This window comes from Trachypithecus francoisi, unplaced genomic scaffold, assembly GCF_009764315.1.
Source record: "Trachypithecus francoisi isolate TF-2019V2 unplaced genomic scaffold, Tfra_2.0 Lachesis_group2, whole genome shotgun sequence".
Classification (NCBI taxonomy): domain Eukaryota; kingdom Metazoa; phylum Chordata; class Mammalia; order Primates; family Cercopithecidae; genus Trachypithecus; species Trachypithecus francoisi.
Genome location: NW_022681465.1, coordinates 28394614 through 28411996, shown reverse-complemented (window position 1 = coordinate 28411996; position 17383 = coordinate 28394614). Strand labels below are relative to the sequence as shown.

The 17383-nt window shown below is 39.0% G+C and overlaps 1 protein-coding gene across 2 annotated transcripts in view; it reads right to left on the bottom strand.

Moving 5' to 3' along the window:
• Nucleotides 1-311: 311 nt before the first annotated feature.
• FBXL17 (F-box and leucine rich repeat protein 17) overlaps nt 312-17383 on the bottom strand; it is a 550690-nt gene continuing 533618 nt past the window's right edge. For both annotated transcript variants that reach the window (XM_033178969.1, XM_033178970.1), the window contains one exon: nt 312-2796. In XM_033178969.1, the coding sequence (XP_033034860.1) occupies nt 2656-2796 (141 nt within the window). In that variant the 3' untranslated portion in view covers nt 312-2655. The remainder of the gene's footprint in view (nt 2797-17383) is intronic.

The following is a 17383-nucleotide window of genomic DNA, read 5'->3' as shown; positions in this document are numbered from 1 at the left end:
AATATAGAAACTACAAACCGGGTGAATTTTCTTTATCCACTCAAAAAGACATTAAAGACAAAGGACCAGAATTTTCCACTACAGCAATATATTTCATAGTCTTTATTCTGAAAATACTGTTGACATTTTGGAGAGAATAAAAAGCCCTGCATTAAACGTATTCACATGTATTTATGACATTCTAAGCAAAAAAAAAAAGAAACTCTATATTGCCCAGAAAAATTATTTTAAGCCTCATTTCAAAGCATCTAATGAGAACACATTCAATAACCATCACAGGATCACTCAAGGTGATGCCTTTTTCTGGCTGGTTTTTTTTTTTTTTTTTTTTTTTTGAGATTAATGCTTTGAGGCTGGATATGGTATTTCTATGGAGTTCTACAAATGTACCAAAGCAGTTTTCCAGATTATATTGCATCAGGCTTTCTGGATTAGTCAACATTTTAGAGAATAAGTGCAAATCCCCACCCCACCCCATCCCGCAAGCTAAAGCATGTTATAGTGCTGTACTTTATATGCAAACAATGCAACGTTTAAAAAATCAATTATACACTCTGAAACCATTTGACAACCAAACTGTAACACTCCAAAGGTTATTACAACTTTGAACTGAAATGGTACCATCTATATCATAGATGGCTCTCCCTTCTTTTGTCTTTTTTAACTATTTAAAATATAGTATGACATATATAAAAATTAAACTTCTGCATATTCCCTCAAGCTACTATTACTATACATACTGTCTTATAAATTAGTTTTGGATTAAAAATCAGTTAAAATATTGTGAAATAAGCTATTTCAGTGGTGGGGAAGTGGATATGAAAATGATGTAGTTCAATGTGTAAGAAGAAATACAGTTTATTAATGTTAAACAGCTTTTTTCTTACACAAATTTTATTCCCTTCAAATTAAATTAGAAACTCATTTAGTGACGGGAAGAATACTCCTGGTGCTTACTGACTAGATTTCCTAACTGATTGGGATTAAAACAAAAATGCCACATCAGAAAACATGTTGACATAATCAAAGGAAACAGTTGTTTACAAAAAAAGAGAATCATTAGAAATCAGTAAATGGCATTCAAATGTAAAGCTGTCTTTTGCTTCTTACAGCTAATGTCATGTTAGCAATATGAGACTTAAAGAAAGTGAAACTCAAACCTCAGTATATCTGTTAAAGACCAAAAATAATAGTTATATTCACTCAGGGAAAAATAAATAGCAAATTCACAAGTTAGGTTTTTGTTTCTAGTTCTACTGTGAAAGATAATCACTCTTTAGCTTAAAAAGGCTCCCTGATGTCCTCATTATAAATCTAGACACAGGAACAGTTATTTGAGCCTGAGTCCCTATTATGAATTAATTGTAAAGATGTGTTAAATCAAAACATATATTCATTTACTGATAGGTCTTGTCTTAACTGAAGCTGGCAATCTTTAATTAAACAAAGAAATGCTTATTTCTGACAAGTGTAAACAGAATTTCAATGAACAGATTTTCTAATTTTCCTTCTTAACTCATATATTAGCTAGCAATAGATCTTTGCAGTAGCATGAGAACTAGTCCAAAATGACAACATGCACATATCCAAAACACCTGTTCAAAAACCCAAAGCAAAGCAAAAAAAGCAACAACGGTAGAAAGATTGTCTACTTATATCTCACTCATGAATCTTCGATTAATGTGACTACCCTCTCGTATCTCAGAAATACACTTTAATAATTACCAAAATTAAGAAAATAATGAAATGATCTGTACTTTTAAAAATAATTGCACACCATTAATTACACTGGTGGCTTCAATGCTAAGATTAGTTTCAAATATCATTAAAATATATCCTGACCAGTTACTATCCAGGAAATAAAAGCTAACACAATGTTAACGTAAAACCAACTAAAATATTTAGTGCTCAACAGAATGCATTTGTAGAATAATGTATAATTAATTTTTGTGAGCTGGCCAGGGGAGTTCAGATTGTTGCCTCTAAATAGCAAATTTAGAAAAGGCTTTATTCTTTCTAGTCCCCAAGTCACCTACCAGATAGCAAGTTGGCCACCTGAGGATACATGGAGTGGCAGTGCCACAGTGGATAACATGCTACCTCAGTGGCCTGGAAGAAGGCTTCTCTGTCAGGAAATGATCTGGAGTAGATCAGAGCCCTGGTGTAGATGTGCACACATGTGTGAGTATGTGAGAGTGTAAGTGCCTGTACGTGTAACATCACTTCTATTGTAGTCGTCATCAGCAGAAGTGCATAATTCATCCCATGTAAAAAGAAGGCCTTCTTATTTGGACATCTCCAAGTGGCAGCAATTAGAAGCTCAAAATAATACATCCAATTTTTTGACTCTACGTTAAAAAAAAAGTTTTGTTTTGTGTTTTTTTTTTTTTTAAAGAGAAAGAAGCCTTTGAAGTTAAAAACTAAAAAGTTTGTAGCTTTCATAATCTTTAATTTCTAAGAAAAAAAGCCAGCTCACTTGGGAACAAATGACAACTGCACTTTTGGTATGCAGTATGCAAACAAGACACAAATACACATACTTGAACACATACAGACAGGTGACAGTTAAAACTCTTCGGAGAGATCAGCCCCCCAAATGTACAATTCTCCTCTGCTCTGCTGAATGATCCCAGTGGACTAGGCGGGGCAGGAGCGTTAGGAGGAGGCGGCAGACATGTTGGGGGTCCAGCCCATCTGATAGGCTCTCTCCAAGGTCCTCTTGCAGTCCTGCAGGACGGTGCTGAAGGTGATGTGGGGGTACTGCTGCACCAGCTGTTCCACCGTCACTTCGTTGACCTGCAAACAAAGAAGAGCCATCATCACGCACAGAGACCACCAACACCATGCCGCTGCCCATGCTCACTGATGTGCTGCGGCTGACTCACGGTGGCACAAGGAGCCCTCGCTTTGTTCCTCCTAGCGATGTGAGGAAGGGTTTTGTGAGAAGATATGTGTCCCCTTTCATCTGACCTTTCTGATCTCCCAGTAACGCACCTGCCCTTAGGGATTTTTAAAAGACATAATATCAAGAAATCAAAAGTGTTTTCTAGAAGCATAGATGACCGTGATTTGTCAAGATCTTAACCATGTCCATTGAAAATGCAGTGCTTGGGAGGTGAAGAAGCAGTAAGATAGCTAATGTGCACTTGACTTCATCATCAACCCGACAGCCTTCTTAGGACAAAAATTGTGGAATGCCGGAGAGGATACACAGGATTCCAGACAGAAGTGTTGGGGAAGATGTTTATTTTTCTTCCCTTTAAATGTTAAGTTACGGCAAACTTCAAGTTCCTTTGTGAAAAGGGCTGAAATGTGAGGAATCAATAATTAAAACATACATGGCTGGCAGGTCAGAGATGGCCCCAATAGACCTTAACCATCAAAGATACCACCTTGATTCTTGATTAGACAAGGCAATCAGACAGGCCTAATTAAAACTAACACCTTTACAATTGCTGTGCTGTGAAGGGATTAATTTGTCAATTATTTTTAAGCTGATTGCAGTTCATATCACAAAATTAGACAGTTTTCTTCATCCTTTAGATAAATAAATGATTAACCTAAGAACCACAACTTTTAGGTAGCTTTATTTAAAATCTTTATTGAACACTTGAGCATTTTCAAATACATCAATATTTCATTTATACCGAGTAAGCTAGTCTGAAAGAAGGTACTTGTGATACACATTTTTGAGCATACCTCTTGATGTCCGTTATTGGAAAAGATCAGGATCACTAGGAAAAACCTAAAACAACATCAAACCCTTGCTGTTTGCTTTGAAAGCCTGCTTAGAAGTATGATGATCATGAAATTCAGTTATCTGCACTTTTCTGAAATAGCATGATGTTTTCTAAGTGATCTAGAAAGCTATGTTATCTGTTAATCTTTTTACATTATTGACACAGTTGATATTTCAACATTGTGTTGATGATACTAAATCTTTGCCGGAGCATTTCTCTATTTAAGACCTGCTTGTGTTTAAGTCAAATTTAACCAAGCCATATAAATAATTCTTTTTGTGATAAAGCTAAGATTTATAACATTTTATTTTCAAAAGCTAATAAACTAATTTTGAATAAAAAAAGGAAAACTGATACACATATTGGAGTTGAAATATGAACTGATTAATTTAATATAATTTAAATGTGTGCTCTAAGTCTAGAGTTCAGACAGCTTGTAACAGTACATTTAGGAGTCATCTATCATCTGGCCTTGCCTATTCCTCTAGCATATGTTTGATACTATCCAGCCACTTGGCCTAGTTTCAGTTTATTAAGTTGTTCAAGTTCCTTCTGGTCTTGGGATCTTTACACATCCCTGGAATACTTTTTGCCCCATTTATCCATTATGACCCCTTTCTCATGCCTACTTCCTACTCATCTTTGAGTTCTTAGCTTCCATGTCATTTTCCCAGCAAATTTGGATCACTGCCTTATCTCCGCTCCCCTCACTAAGTTACGTAAGTATTCCAGATCATTCACTCTTTCAATACTGCCTACTTTTCCCTCATAGTACTTATTATTGTACTAAGTGAATTTATGATTGCTTACTTTAATGTCTATTTCTCTTGCTCCAATCTAAGATCTATAAGAACTATGATGAGCCAGGAATAGTTATGAGTGAGTGAATGCTAAAACAAATACAAACTACAAATAAAAAATAGAAATCCAAGAATAAGGCAAAGCCAGACACTGACACTAACATACTAAGCAAGAAGGCCAACAATTTCTTGAGGAACTCATATTCAGCTCAAGAATCTTCTCCTTCAGGGAAGCCCTCCCTAAGCAACCCAACCCAGAAGGTTGAGTTAGGCACCCTGTCCCGGTGCACCATGGCAGGCACCCTGCAAGGTCTGTCCTCTCTTTGAGCATTCTCACACTGTATTACAATTATCTGTTCACTTGCTTATCTCTTCCACTTGAATAAAAGTCTCTGGAGATTAAAGACTGGCCTTTTATCTTTAAATCTACTGGGCAGTTCAAAATAGAGAAGAACTATGACAACTATTGTTCGTATCATGGACTTTGGAAGCCACCAGAAACAGGTTTGAATCCTGCTTTCATGTTACTTCTTTTCTTTTTTAATCTACCAGGTTTTATTTTGATAAGATGTGATTAAGGAATCTAATTTTAGTTTTTTAAAAACTTTAAGAATTTTACTTTAAGAATTATACTTTAAGTTCTGGGATACATATGCAGAACGTGCAGGTTTGTTACATAGGTATATACGTGCCATGGTGGTTTGCTGCACCCATCAACCCATCATCTACCTTAGGTATTTCTCCTAATGCTCTCTCTCCCCTAGCCCCTCACCTCCTGACAGGCCCCAGTGTGTGATGTTCCCCTCCCTGTGTCCATGTGTTTTCATTGTTCAACTCCCACTTACGAGTGAAAACATATGGTGTTTGGTTTTCTGTTCCTGTGTTAGTTTGCTGAGAATGATGGTTTCCAGCTTCAACCATGTCCCTGCAAAGGACATGAACTCAGTCTTTTTTATAGCTGTATAGTATTTCATGGTATATATGTGCCACATTTTCTTTATCCAGTCTATCACTGATGGGCATTTGGGTTGGTTCCAAGTCTATGCTATTGTGAATAATGCTGCAATAAACATACGTGTGTATGTGTTTTTTATAGTAGAATGATTTATAATCCTTTGGGTTTATACCCAGTAATGGGATTGCTGGGTCAAATGGTATTTCTGGCTCTAGATCCTTGAGGAATCCCCACAGTGTCTCATGTTACTTCTTTAAGATTTGGTTTTTCTCAACTGTAAAGAGAGGATAAAAGTATTTATCATAGGACTGTTATAGGGATTAAATGTAATAATATGCCTAGCGCTGTGACTCATATAAAAAGCCCACCATACAGGAGCTCTCACTATTGGAGGAGGCACTCAGTAAATGGTCACTGAATGAAAGAGTTAATTCATGATCTCTTAGGGCCACCAGTTCTCTATAGCGTTAATCAATATTGTTCCACCTCTAAGTTATCTCATAAGATAAACTTTGTTAACACTAGTTGTAATGTTAAAAATAAATTAATCACCAAGCAAAGAATAACTTTTAGAATGTTCTCCATGTACAAGAAAAATTTATTTTATCTTAATGTTTTATTGAGCAGATTCCAGAACGCTCCTTAATAACATAGTCTAGGTTTTAAGTAACTACTTTGGCATGGTTTGGATATTTGTCCCCTTCCCATCTCATGTTGAAATGTGATCCCCAGTGTTGGAGGAAAGGCCCGGTGGGAGGTGTTTGGTTAATGGGGGTCTGCCCATCATGGCTTGGTGCTGTCTTCAAGATAGTGGGGAACTAGTTCTCTCGAGATCTGGTTGTTTAAAAGTGCGTGTGGCACCTCCCCCAACTCTCTCTCTTGCTCCCAGCCTCGCCATGTGACATATGTGACATGCTTGCTCCCCTCGCCTTCCACCATGACTGTGTTTCCTGAGAGCCTCACCAGAAGCAGATGCCAGCATCGCACTCCTGTACACCTCAGAACCATGAGCCAATTAAATCCCCTTTCTTTATAAATTACCCAGTTTCAGCTATTCCTTTATGGTAACACAAACAGACTAATATATCACTGTCAGGAAATTCTTCCTTTTTTTAAACGGATGTTCCCCATGCTGCAGTTAGATGAGTTGCCTCTCTCCTGCCATAGACAAACAAAAGGATGTAGTTTTCACTAAGAGATGAAGTCATTTGGTCAGAGAGGAACCTTGGAAAATCTGCGTCACATTGCAAAGAAGTAAATGTAGTCCAAGCCATTTGGCATTCAAGGAAGTACTAACTAAAAATAAATGAGAAAAGAATGGAGCAGAGAAAACATTCAAACCCACTGTTAACGATATGAACTCTTTTCTGTGGTACATCTTTTCCAATTTATACACAGGTTTGTACAGAGTTTTGTACCTAGGGTTGACAGGCAATTTGTTTTGGAGGGCCAATTAATTTAAAAATAGAAAATATCTCTATGTGATAACTGTTTTCCAGGAAAAGGCACATAATTCACCTTAAGCAAACTTGATACATGAAGATAAGGATTTATGAAGTATACAAATTAGAGACTAATTGTTCACTTTAGTAAATAATTTCATGGTAGGGTTAATTTATTTTGCCAGCTTCCCCAGCATATTTTATATATCCTTTGATTTCCCAAAATGCAATTTACCTATTTCGGCTGCACAAAGTAAAATACATCTGTAGTTGAGAATATAGATGACGATGTGTTTGTTCTCTGGCTTTCATAGGTTTGGGGTAAGAACTGACAATAATTTGACTTTGTGTAACTGTATGAAAAATGGCACCAGTAATCCTCTGTGGATATAATGTATCTTCTAAGCAATCCTTTTGCTAACTGTACTCTGTAAATTTTAGGAAACAAAGCAGTGGGGAAAATGCAAATATTTCATTTTAGAGCCCTGCTGGGTAGAAGTTATTCAGGGGAAATACACGGGCTCCTACTTAGGGAGGGTTCTATCTATTACTTACAATTTCTCCTGGCAATAGTGTGACAAATATTATACTACAGTTATGCTCATTTACTCCTCAGAAGCACAAATTATGCTCACCTTTTCTTTGTATGGACTCCATAAGTGCTTTGGTGCCATAGAGGATTCAGGTAAGACACCAGCAGAGCCCAAATCCTTTTACATCGTTATGTCTACATGCACATTTCTGCAGACATTTTGTCATGCACAACTCCACTTGCTAGAATGAAAAGAACCTCTCTCTGTTCCAACTCATAAAATATATGTAATACAAAAAGGGAACATTAAAGATGAAGTTTTTTTTTTAAAATTTCTCCATGATCCCTGGTTTTCTGTATTCAATTTCTTTTCCTCTTGCTGAAAACTATCAATGGCAACTCCTATATGACACATGAGATTTAAAAAATGCAATGTATCTTCCTAAAAAAATATGCTGCACTGTCATTTGAAGAAATTACTGTGATTAAAGGGGAAAAAAACCATGTGCCACAAGCTTTTTTTAAATATAAGAAAGACTGGATTTTATACTTCTCTCCAAATGCTGCATAACCATAATTTACATTTTCAAAATTGTTATAACTCTTTTTAAGGTAGTAGCAATTTGTCTGGTATTTTAATCTATTTTGAGTTAACATCTATTAGCACTTTGTGAAAATGTGAGGCAAATTGCTATGCTAATGAAGGTAAATCACACCACAGTTTCATGATAGGGCTGCTGCTCTTACGGAAGGGTGAGGCAGAAACTTCAGAGTAACAGAGAGTCAGTGTAACCAATTTATCTAGGCCATTACAGTCTCTTTATTAATTTCCCCAGAAAGTTCCAGATAAGTGTAAACCCAGGCCTGACTTATCTCCTCAATGACACATACTGTTCAATAAATGTAATTTCTGATAAAATTTGCAGAAGAAGCCATTTACATTAAGTGATTGTTACTTCCTTTTTAACTCAGGTTTTAAAAGAAGACATATTTATGATGGGGGAAAATATTTGACATCTGATTATATTAAAATCACAATTAAGACAAAACCACTTAAAGTTCTTGACAACAAGGAGAATTTCAGTCATCTCTTTGTTTTTAGTCCTACAAGCACTGTCTGGTATATTCTTGCCCATTAGAATACAGGCTCTATGAGACAGATGTTCTTGCTGGTTTTGTTCACTGTCAAATCCCTAGCACATAGTATATACTCAATAAATATGTGTTGGCTAAATTCACATAGGAGTTGTTCCATGAATACTTATTGAGTACATTTAAAAAGCACTAAATAGTACTGCACCAGAAATTGTAGAGATAAGCTCATCTTGTTCCCAGACTGTTCAGTTAGAGTGGCAGCAGTCTCTAAAGTCCTGGTATTATGGCAGCCCCAAACTCCTTTAATCCTCTGAAGTTCATACCCATGGTGATTCTTTGAGCTATTGTCTTTTCCATCTGACATCACCAGATACCTCTTTCCAGATACATCTTCCCTAGAGTTTCCAATAATGTTGCACAGGAGACCAAAGCAGCTCATGATGGTGGTTTAACAAGTTTTTCTGGGTCATGTGGCTGTCAGGGCATACTCAGAAAATAACTAAGCTACACTTTGGATTACCTGATGTCAACCCTCCACACTGGAGATCGTTCTTAAACCAGGTGTGTAGACTAAGAGGCATGCTACTGATCCTGGACACGAGTCAGTTTCCAAAACTTGGCAAAACCCCACACAGTTCAGAGGATTTGACACTGGCGTTTACAGCATCAGCAGCCTGCTCAAGATGGCAGGCCCAGGAAGGCAGATGATTTGGAAATTTTGTGACATCTAAGCTCCCTTTTAATGTCATAGTTATCTGATGGCAAAGAGTAAATTGTGGACAGGTCTCCTGACTCAAAACAATGCCATTTCTATCTTCTGATTTCTTGGGCATTGGGAGTTGGTATGCCTTTACCCTTACGTGGAGGCAAGTGAAAATGTGAAGGGCTCTTTTTTCAGTTGGTTCTGCTGTCATGATAGTGTTTAGTATCTGATGCCTCAGAAGCGTGCAATGAATGGCAATCTCAGATAAGGAGAAATTCTTCCACCAAAACCGCCCCATGCCCCCACTGCTAAACACATAGTATTAGGCTTTTGTGTGTTAAGAGACAATCAAACGCTTCTCTTCAGCATGGTTTATTTTGGCAAAATACTTGAAAACAATTTGTTAATGTTTTACTCAAATAACCAATAAAGCAAAATAAAAGTATGTCCCTGTTCAGGCAAGGACGGGGAAGACAGGAAAGGAATAATATTCAGTGAACATCTATTATTTCTCAGACATCTAAGCATGAATACCCCTAATCAGATGGAATTCCTATTTCACAGAGCTAGTAAATGGCAGTTAGATTTTGAATTCAGGACCCTAACACACAGTGCTCTCTGCACTGTACCACATTGCCTGGCCCCTTAGGTAAGATGGTGTGGTATGGAAAGTGTCAGACTGGGGTCTAGCTGATTTCCTGCCCTGTAAAATATTTACTGACATTCGTTTTTTTATTGAACATAAAAGAGATTGCAGTTTGCATATACATACATTTCAAAGTCCTTGACAGTGTTTTCAAAATGGCTGCTCTAAATGTAAATTATAATGGATCTCACTTGGCCCGCAGAGCGGTCTATTGTGGAGCTGTGGATTACCTGAGACTTTGAAGCATGATGGAAATGCGAAGAAGCTGCAGGACTGACAACAGGCCTTTGGATAGGCCATCCGTGACTACGCCAGAAATGGGCACTGCTTCCTTTCCCGTCTCTCATCCATAAAAACACCTTCCCTTGTTACAGGGGTAGGATGGCCTGCAAGCCAGATATGGCCCCTGCCCTCTTGTAGCTTATAACCCAGCAGGGGAGGAAAATGACACCAGCAACAGCAAAGCCCGGGAAGTGCTTTCTAGGGAAGTGCAGGTTGCTGCAGAAGGAAGCCTGCAGTAGGCACCTGACCTGCTCCTTGAGGGCTGGAAAGGGCTTTCCAAATGAAGTGATATTTGGACTTCTGAAGATCAAGAAGGTGTCAGCCTGTGTACCATATCCACAAAAATATGCACATATTATTCAGAGAAGAAAGGAAACCAGCTCATGAGCTAGAATAAAACAACTCATCAGTCGTTACTTTGTAAGCTATGCAATGTTTCTCCCGCCCCATCCAACAAACTCAAGTGTATACCTGCAGTAAGTTCTTGTATCAAATAGCTCTGCTGTGAGGAAGGGAGGGGCGAAGAAGGTGGACCCCTTTATTTGCAGGTGGGAAAAGTAAAGGGCCCACAGTGTATCTGTGAAGGCATCACAAATAGCACACTCAGCTCCTACCTCCTAATTCAGGGCTTGGGCCTTCACACTGGTCTGTCATTCTTCACAGACTCCCTGGGTAATGTCACTCACTGCTAACAGCCCCAGAGGCTGACTCCTGGCGGCCCAGAGGCAGACTGTTGTCTCTGGGGCAATACGCCTCGGAGCCTGCTTCTCTCCGTGTTTCTTGGCTCTCTGGCAAACTAGTGGATATCCGTGGAACCTGGTATTCACCAGGTGCCAGCAAAAGTCATCGTGAACAATGCATATTCAAACAGACCTTAATGTGCTTTCAGCTGGTGCCCACAGGCTCTAAGATGGGCACATATTAAAAAGGATGAAATCAGGGTAATGTGAATTTTAGTAACACCCCAAATTTGCATGTAAATGAGGTGAGTCATCTAAGTGCAGTTTAAAATATTTTAAATAGGACACCAAGAAAAGAGAAAAAGAGCAGACGATATATTGATTTTTCCAGGATCCTGCACAGCTGACAACATGTGCCTGCTCTCTGCTGGCCTGTGTAGATTTTTATAATTCTATCTCTCTCCCTTTGCAGCAGGACTTCGCACATCCCTGTTCAAGTGACATGCCACATTCTGCTGAGGTCTGCTATGGTGAGAGCAGGGAACTAGGAAACTGGTGCCTCTTTTCAATCTCTCACCTCTTTCTCTTCAGTGGCAAGGCTAAACTTCCTACCTTAGCACTTGGCTCCTTTATTCTCTCCTGTAATCAGCTTCAACATTCCCTTCCTTCCCTCTTCCTTTCTCAGACAAACCAAGGCCTTCTGCCATAAACCCTACAGTGACTCATATATAGCAAACTTATGATAAATGTTTACTGACATGGGATGAATTAAACTGTGTCTACAAGGGCAAGAAAGACACAAACAAGAATAAAGTGGTTGTCGACCCAACTGCTCATTAGAATTACCTGAAGATTTTTCAGAAATCCCAGTGCCCAGGCCATATCCTAGACCAGTTATATCGGAGTCTTGGTGGAGAGGGAGTCAGCCATCAGTAGTTGTAAAGCTTCCAGGAGATTCCAAAATGTAGATCGGGGAGACCTACTGGTTTAAAGCCACTGACTGAAAAAAAAGCTCCTAGAATGCACAGGTGATTCCTGTTCTTGGGGATCTGAAGGCAAGGTTGAACTAAGCACCTGCCCACTTCCCACGATATGACACCTCTGAGCTAGAGGTTCTGGGGAAAAGGAACTGTTGCTACTATAGCTTATTAGCCCTTCTTTTTTCAAATATTCATCACTGTCTGAAAAAAATATGCATTCTTTGAATGTGGTAAACAGCATCAAGTCTTAGATCTCTAATTAGGCAAAGCCAAAGGTGGCCTCCATCTGATCTTCCCAAAAGCTAAGGGGAAGGAAAAAAAAATTCTCCTATCCCCAGTTCTCACATGGACCTAGTGCTTCCTCAGTGGAAAATCCATGATATGGAAGGAGAGGGTATTCATGATTAGGTATTTATTACAATTTTTTTTTTTTTTTTTTTTGAGATGGAGTCTCGCTGTCACCCAGGCTGGAGTGTAGTGGCGCGATCTCAAGTGATTCTCCTGCCTCAGCCTCCTGAGTAGCTGGGACTACAGGCACGTGTCACCATATCCATCTGCTTTTTTGTGTTTTTAGTAGGGACGGGGTTTCACTGTATTAACCAGGATGGTCTCAATCTCCTGACCTCATGATCTACCCGCCTTAGCCTCCCAAAATGCTGGGTTAATACAATTTTAAGAAAAGAAATTTTAAGAAGAAAAGTTGACTATCTCATTGGAGCCTAAAAGCAACTTGCTAAATATGGGAGTCAGCTGACCACAGAGCATCCATAATGTACGATGCTTCATGCGTGAACCTCATACCGGTAGCCTGGGGTCTTTAAGGATGTGTTTTCATACAGAGGTAAGAAATAGTACTCTCGGGTGGCAAAAAAAAATTCATCTAAAAATCCCAAAGTATACAATAAGACAGATACTGAGAATGCAATGAACCTGACAGAGGCCGGCTCATAAATTCACTCAACTTTGTCAAATGCAGTCATTCCATTTCGGAATCTGCAATGATTGGAAAGGCTATGCTCTGTCAATATCACAACAGGCCTGGCTTCATGCTGTCTCTTTTTCATGAAATGTGTGTTGCCTGTTAACACTAGTGCTGCTTCTATTCACTTGAATTAGCACAGTGAGAAAGCCGCAAAGAACTTGGGAGGACGGGGATCACAGAAACGCCTGCAGTGTTAAGTGAGAATTGGGGCTTGCTAACCTGAAGCCTCTAATTAGAGATTAGTGTGACAGGAAGTCCAACAACCAGACTGTCAGAGAGAAAAATTAGTGACATTTTCATTCCCTGTATCACCAAGCTATCCTCCACTGAGAAAGATGTTTCCAAGCTATCCTCCACTGAGAAAGCAAGCTCCAGGTACACAACCATGCATTGGCCACTCTAAGGCCACAAACCACTGGCCAGTGACTTGGCCATGCTCAAATCTATGCATATGTGCGTGTGGTGCAGATGAGAACCAGAACATAACGTATGTGGAACACCAGGATGGAGAAAGTTGCTTGGGGGAGTCATCTGTAGTGCTATAAATGGTTCAGCAAATGATCAACAATTTGCAAAAAGAAAAACTAGGCCCCAATAAGATAATTAATGTAGTCACTAAGTGAGTAGTAAGTGCAATGTACTTATGGAACACATCTAGGTATTTCTAAATTAAACTCATGAAGTTAAGCTGAAAAACATAATCGAGGGGGAAAGCTCTCTGAACTAAAAGTGTGTTTTCTTTTGTGCATAATGGCTTTCTCGATTTCAGTTTTTACTTTCTTACATAAAGGATACGGTAGTGGTAATCAGCAAGTGCACACTTGATGAAAAAAAATCTTTCTAAAATTGCCATTTCCATTATGTAGAATTTACTAATTTGACCTGTTTCCTAAGACAAATTCATGATTAGCAAAAATTTATTCTGCATTAATGTGACCGGTAAATCTGTAGATTCAAAAACCTGAAAATAAGTGGTATTCTTGGTTTTCAGAAGATGAACTGTACATAAATCAGAGCATTGCAGGGTTGGGCTCTGAAGGATGCCAAGTTCAACCATGCAGCAGATGCTGAGCTCATGTGAATGTCCTGATCCCCCGGGGCTTGCAGCTGCCCTCACAACTCCCCAGCTATACGGATTTCATATGAAATCCAAGGGGGGACGTTTCTTACTTGTTTATTTATTTTCCTCTGTCTAGGTACTTTTTACAATCCATTAAATTATTAAGAGGCAGTGGAATCTAATGATTTTCAAATTTACTTTTAGCTGTATAATAGTTTCACAAACCAAAACTGTAGATTTCAAGTACATAAAGCAATAATAACGGGGCTGCTCTGGTTGAAAAGAATGCAGATGAGAAACACAGTCCAATCTATCCATGCATCCAGCATGCAATACATATTTGTTTAGCAACTAGTGTGTACCAGCCACTGTGGTAGGTCCTGGTAATATAACATAGGAGAAACCCACAGATCTTATATTCTAGTAAGGAGAAGGAAAGAGATGAAGGTAGGAAGGGTAAAAATCAACCACTACAACAAGTAAGAGCTAATGTTTATTGCTTGCTTCATAGGAGGAACACCACACAGATTAATTCACTCCACTCTCTCGATGTGAGACAGATGCTATTATTTTCATTTTACAGATGAGGGAATGGCAGCACTGGGAGGCGGTGGGGAACGCAGAGATAGCAGCAAAGCCACAGTCTGGTGAAGTGGAAGACAAGAGACAAGCATTCTCTGGCAGGACGGAGTGGTTACCATATGGATGCTGCTGCCAAGACATGGGGGAAGTGAGAACAGAAAAACGGCCACTGCATTTGGTGACACAGAGGCCACTGCTGACCTTGAAAAGAGCAGCATCACTGGCATGGTGCGGATGGAAATAGTTCATAACAGGTGGCGAGAAAGCAAGGAAAACTCCTCCTAGACAATCCTTTTCAGAAATTAAATAGAATGGCAAGAAAAGAGGCTAGAGGACCACGGCTGAAAGCTGATGTAGGATCAAAGTGAGGCTCTTTGTTCAGAAGAAGCATAACCTTGGGTGTCACTTAAAAATAAATAATCAGCAATTTTACAGTACTGCAGCTGCCCATTTGCTTGTCCTCTCCCAAGAGGCTGCAGGCCCCATGGCATAGGGAGTATATCTTGTTCACTGTTTTTTTCTGACCTATCACCTATCACAGTGACTTGAATATACTAAGTCACTCAATAGATATTTCTTGAAAAAAATCAACCATTAATAAAATATATGATAAAAATTGGAGGCAGGAGAGGCTTAGTTTTTCTCTGAAAAATTGCTTGCAAATAAGAACAGGATTTTCTCTAGGCACAGCATAGTAGGCCCTGAAGACCTGCTGCTGCTGGATGGCCAGGCCTGGCATGTGGGCTGAGCCATCGCTTCCCTACCTGCAGTAGTCCCTCAGTCACCTGGTCACTGCAGGCTGGTCTTGTTGCTCCTTGGTGAAGTCAGGTGATTAAGAGTTCTGGGATCTCATCTGAGCTCTGTTGAGGAATTGCTGCTACCTATTCTATTTTTAAATTCGAAAAATAATATGATCCTACAATCTAATTCTTTCATATAATTACCGAAACCAAATCAAAGCTCCAAGGAGATTATTTACTGCAAAGCAATGACGCTCCAGGGTGCCTTCAGGCAAACTCCAACACAGCAATCTATTCACCCTACAGTATTTGGGGAACAGTAGGCTCTCTCCTTCCCCCTTTTAAAAGCAAATGAACAATTTCACTATCCATCAATCCCATAACAGAGGCCAGCGAAACATAAGTAGCTACTTGCAGCACATTCCCTTAAAAGGTTCTACACAGATGTTGATTTTCCTGAAAAAACAAACCAAACAAATCTCAGCCTGGACATTGACTGGCTATTTGACTTGGCAGGTCTTCACTCTCTGCTCACAAGAAAGGACTGACTCCTACCGGTTCCAGGTTTCTTCTTTCTCTGTAAGTTTGGCTGTAATTTAGTGAGTCCTAATGATTAGAAACAATTCTATTATTTTCAAGAATTGCTGCGTCTCAGGAGGCCAGTTCTTCTATGAAGATCTAAGCTTGTGAATTTATATTCATGGCTAGAATATTATGAACCTGTTGGACAGGTGATTAATATACCAGACACAAGATTCCAGAGCAGGTATGTATATGTGAATAAATATAATGATAATGCTAATAGTAGTTAACATTTATTGAGTGCTTATAGTGTGCCTGACTTTGAGCTAAGGTCTTTATCACAATATTTCATTTAATTTTGTAACAACCCTATGGGATAAATGTCATTATCATCCCCATTTTTCAGTTGGTGAATTTGAGGCTTTTAGAGATTAAGTCATCCAAGGTCCCGGAGAGAGTAAAATGATGGAGGTAGAATTTGAAAACCTAACAGTTTGACACTAGTGCTCAACCTCTTTTATAAAATTCCACATCAGTGTTTATTGGTTTCATATTTAAATACTGGAAAGGACTTTTAGTTACCACTTCTTAGAAGTTCAGGTGAACAGGGTTGGAAGAGGAGGAGATGGGAACACTTAACTAAAATGAGGTTGAAAGGTAACCTCTGAATTTCAGCTGATGTGTTTTTCCCTGTTTCAATTACCAGGAATAATCAGGAGAGGGTTGTAAAATGCGTTTTAAAGTGCTCCTATGTGAAAATCACCTGGAGAAACTGTTTCATCAGCAAAAGGAACAAGATGCTGATGCTTCAAGTGAAGGACTTAAGTTCAGATTTTAGAGCCCCAGCTGCACTCTCACCATTTCTCATCCCCTCTTTCTTTTGGGGCCACATGTCATGTGGGCTGTCTGAATAAGGGTTATGTCACCCACAACAGAGGACTGCACAGTCTCATACAGTTAGACCACTCCTGCCTTATTCGAATAGAATGTTTTCTTTTCATTTTGTTTTTTACTTTATTTTCTTTGATATGGCATCAATTTTAAATCTTACATTTTGGCTATGGGCACCCTGGACACAGCTGCGCAGACAAGGCAGGGAAGAGGAGAGTCCCTGCAGGTACACGCTTTGCTTCATGGCTGAACTGCTACCAAAACAGTCCTGGACACCGTGCCCTCAAATTATTTTTCTCTGAAACTGATTTTTCCAGTTAGTTCTGTATGTTAGTTACAGAGTCCTATATGATTTTCCCCATAGGGCTTTCCTGCTCATGATTCCTAAACAAACTGATAAAAACTCCATTTTCTCCACAGGAGTAGTTAAGTTGTTGAGGCTTTCTCTTACCATAATTACTTCCTGAAATATGCAGTGGTCAATTTTTCCTGAATAATTTTACATTAAATTGGGCACCCAACACTTGGCCCTAGTATTTTCAGGTGGTAAAGCAGACTCCTGGTTCGAAAGAGCTGATTGGTTTCTATTACTTGCTTTCTGTATTGGCTTCCTATTGTTTCGATTTTGAAAAATCTCTCTCCCATTTAAAAATGTAGAACTCCATGTGAAAACCAGGATTTCTTAGGTCCTGGAGAATATAGCAACATTTACTAAAAGAAATCACTATTTCACTCAACTAAGAACTTCAGG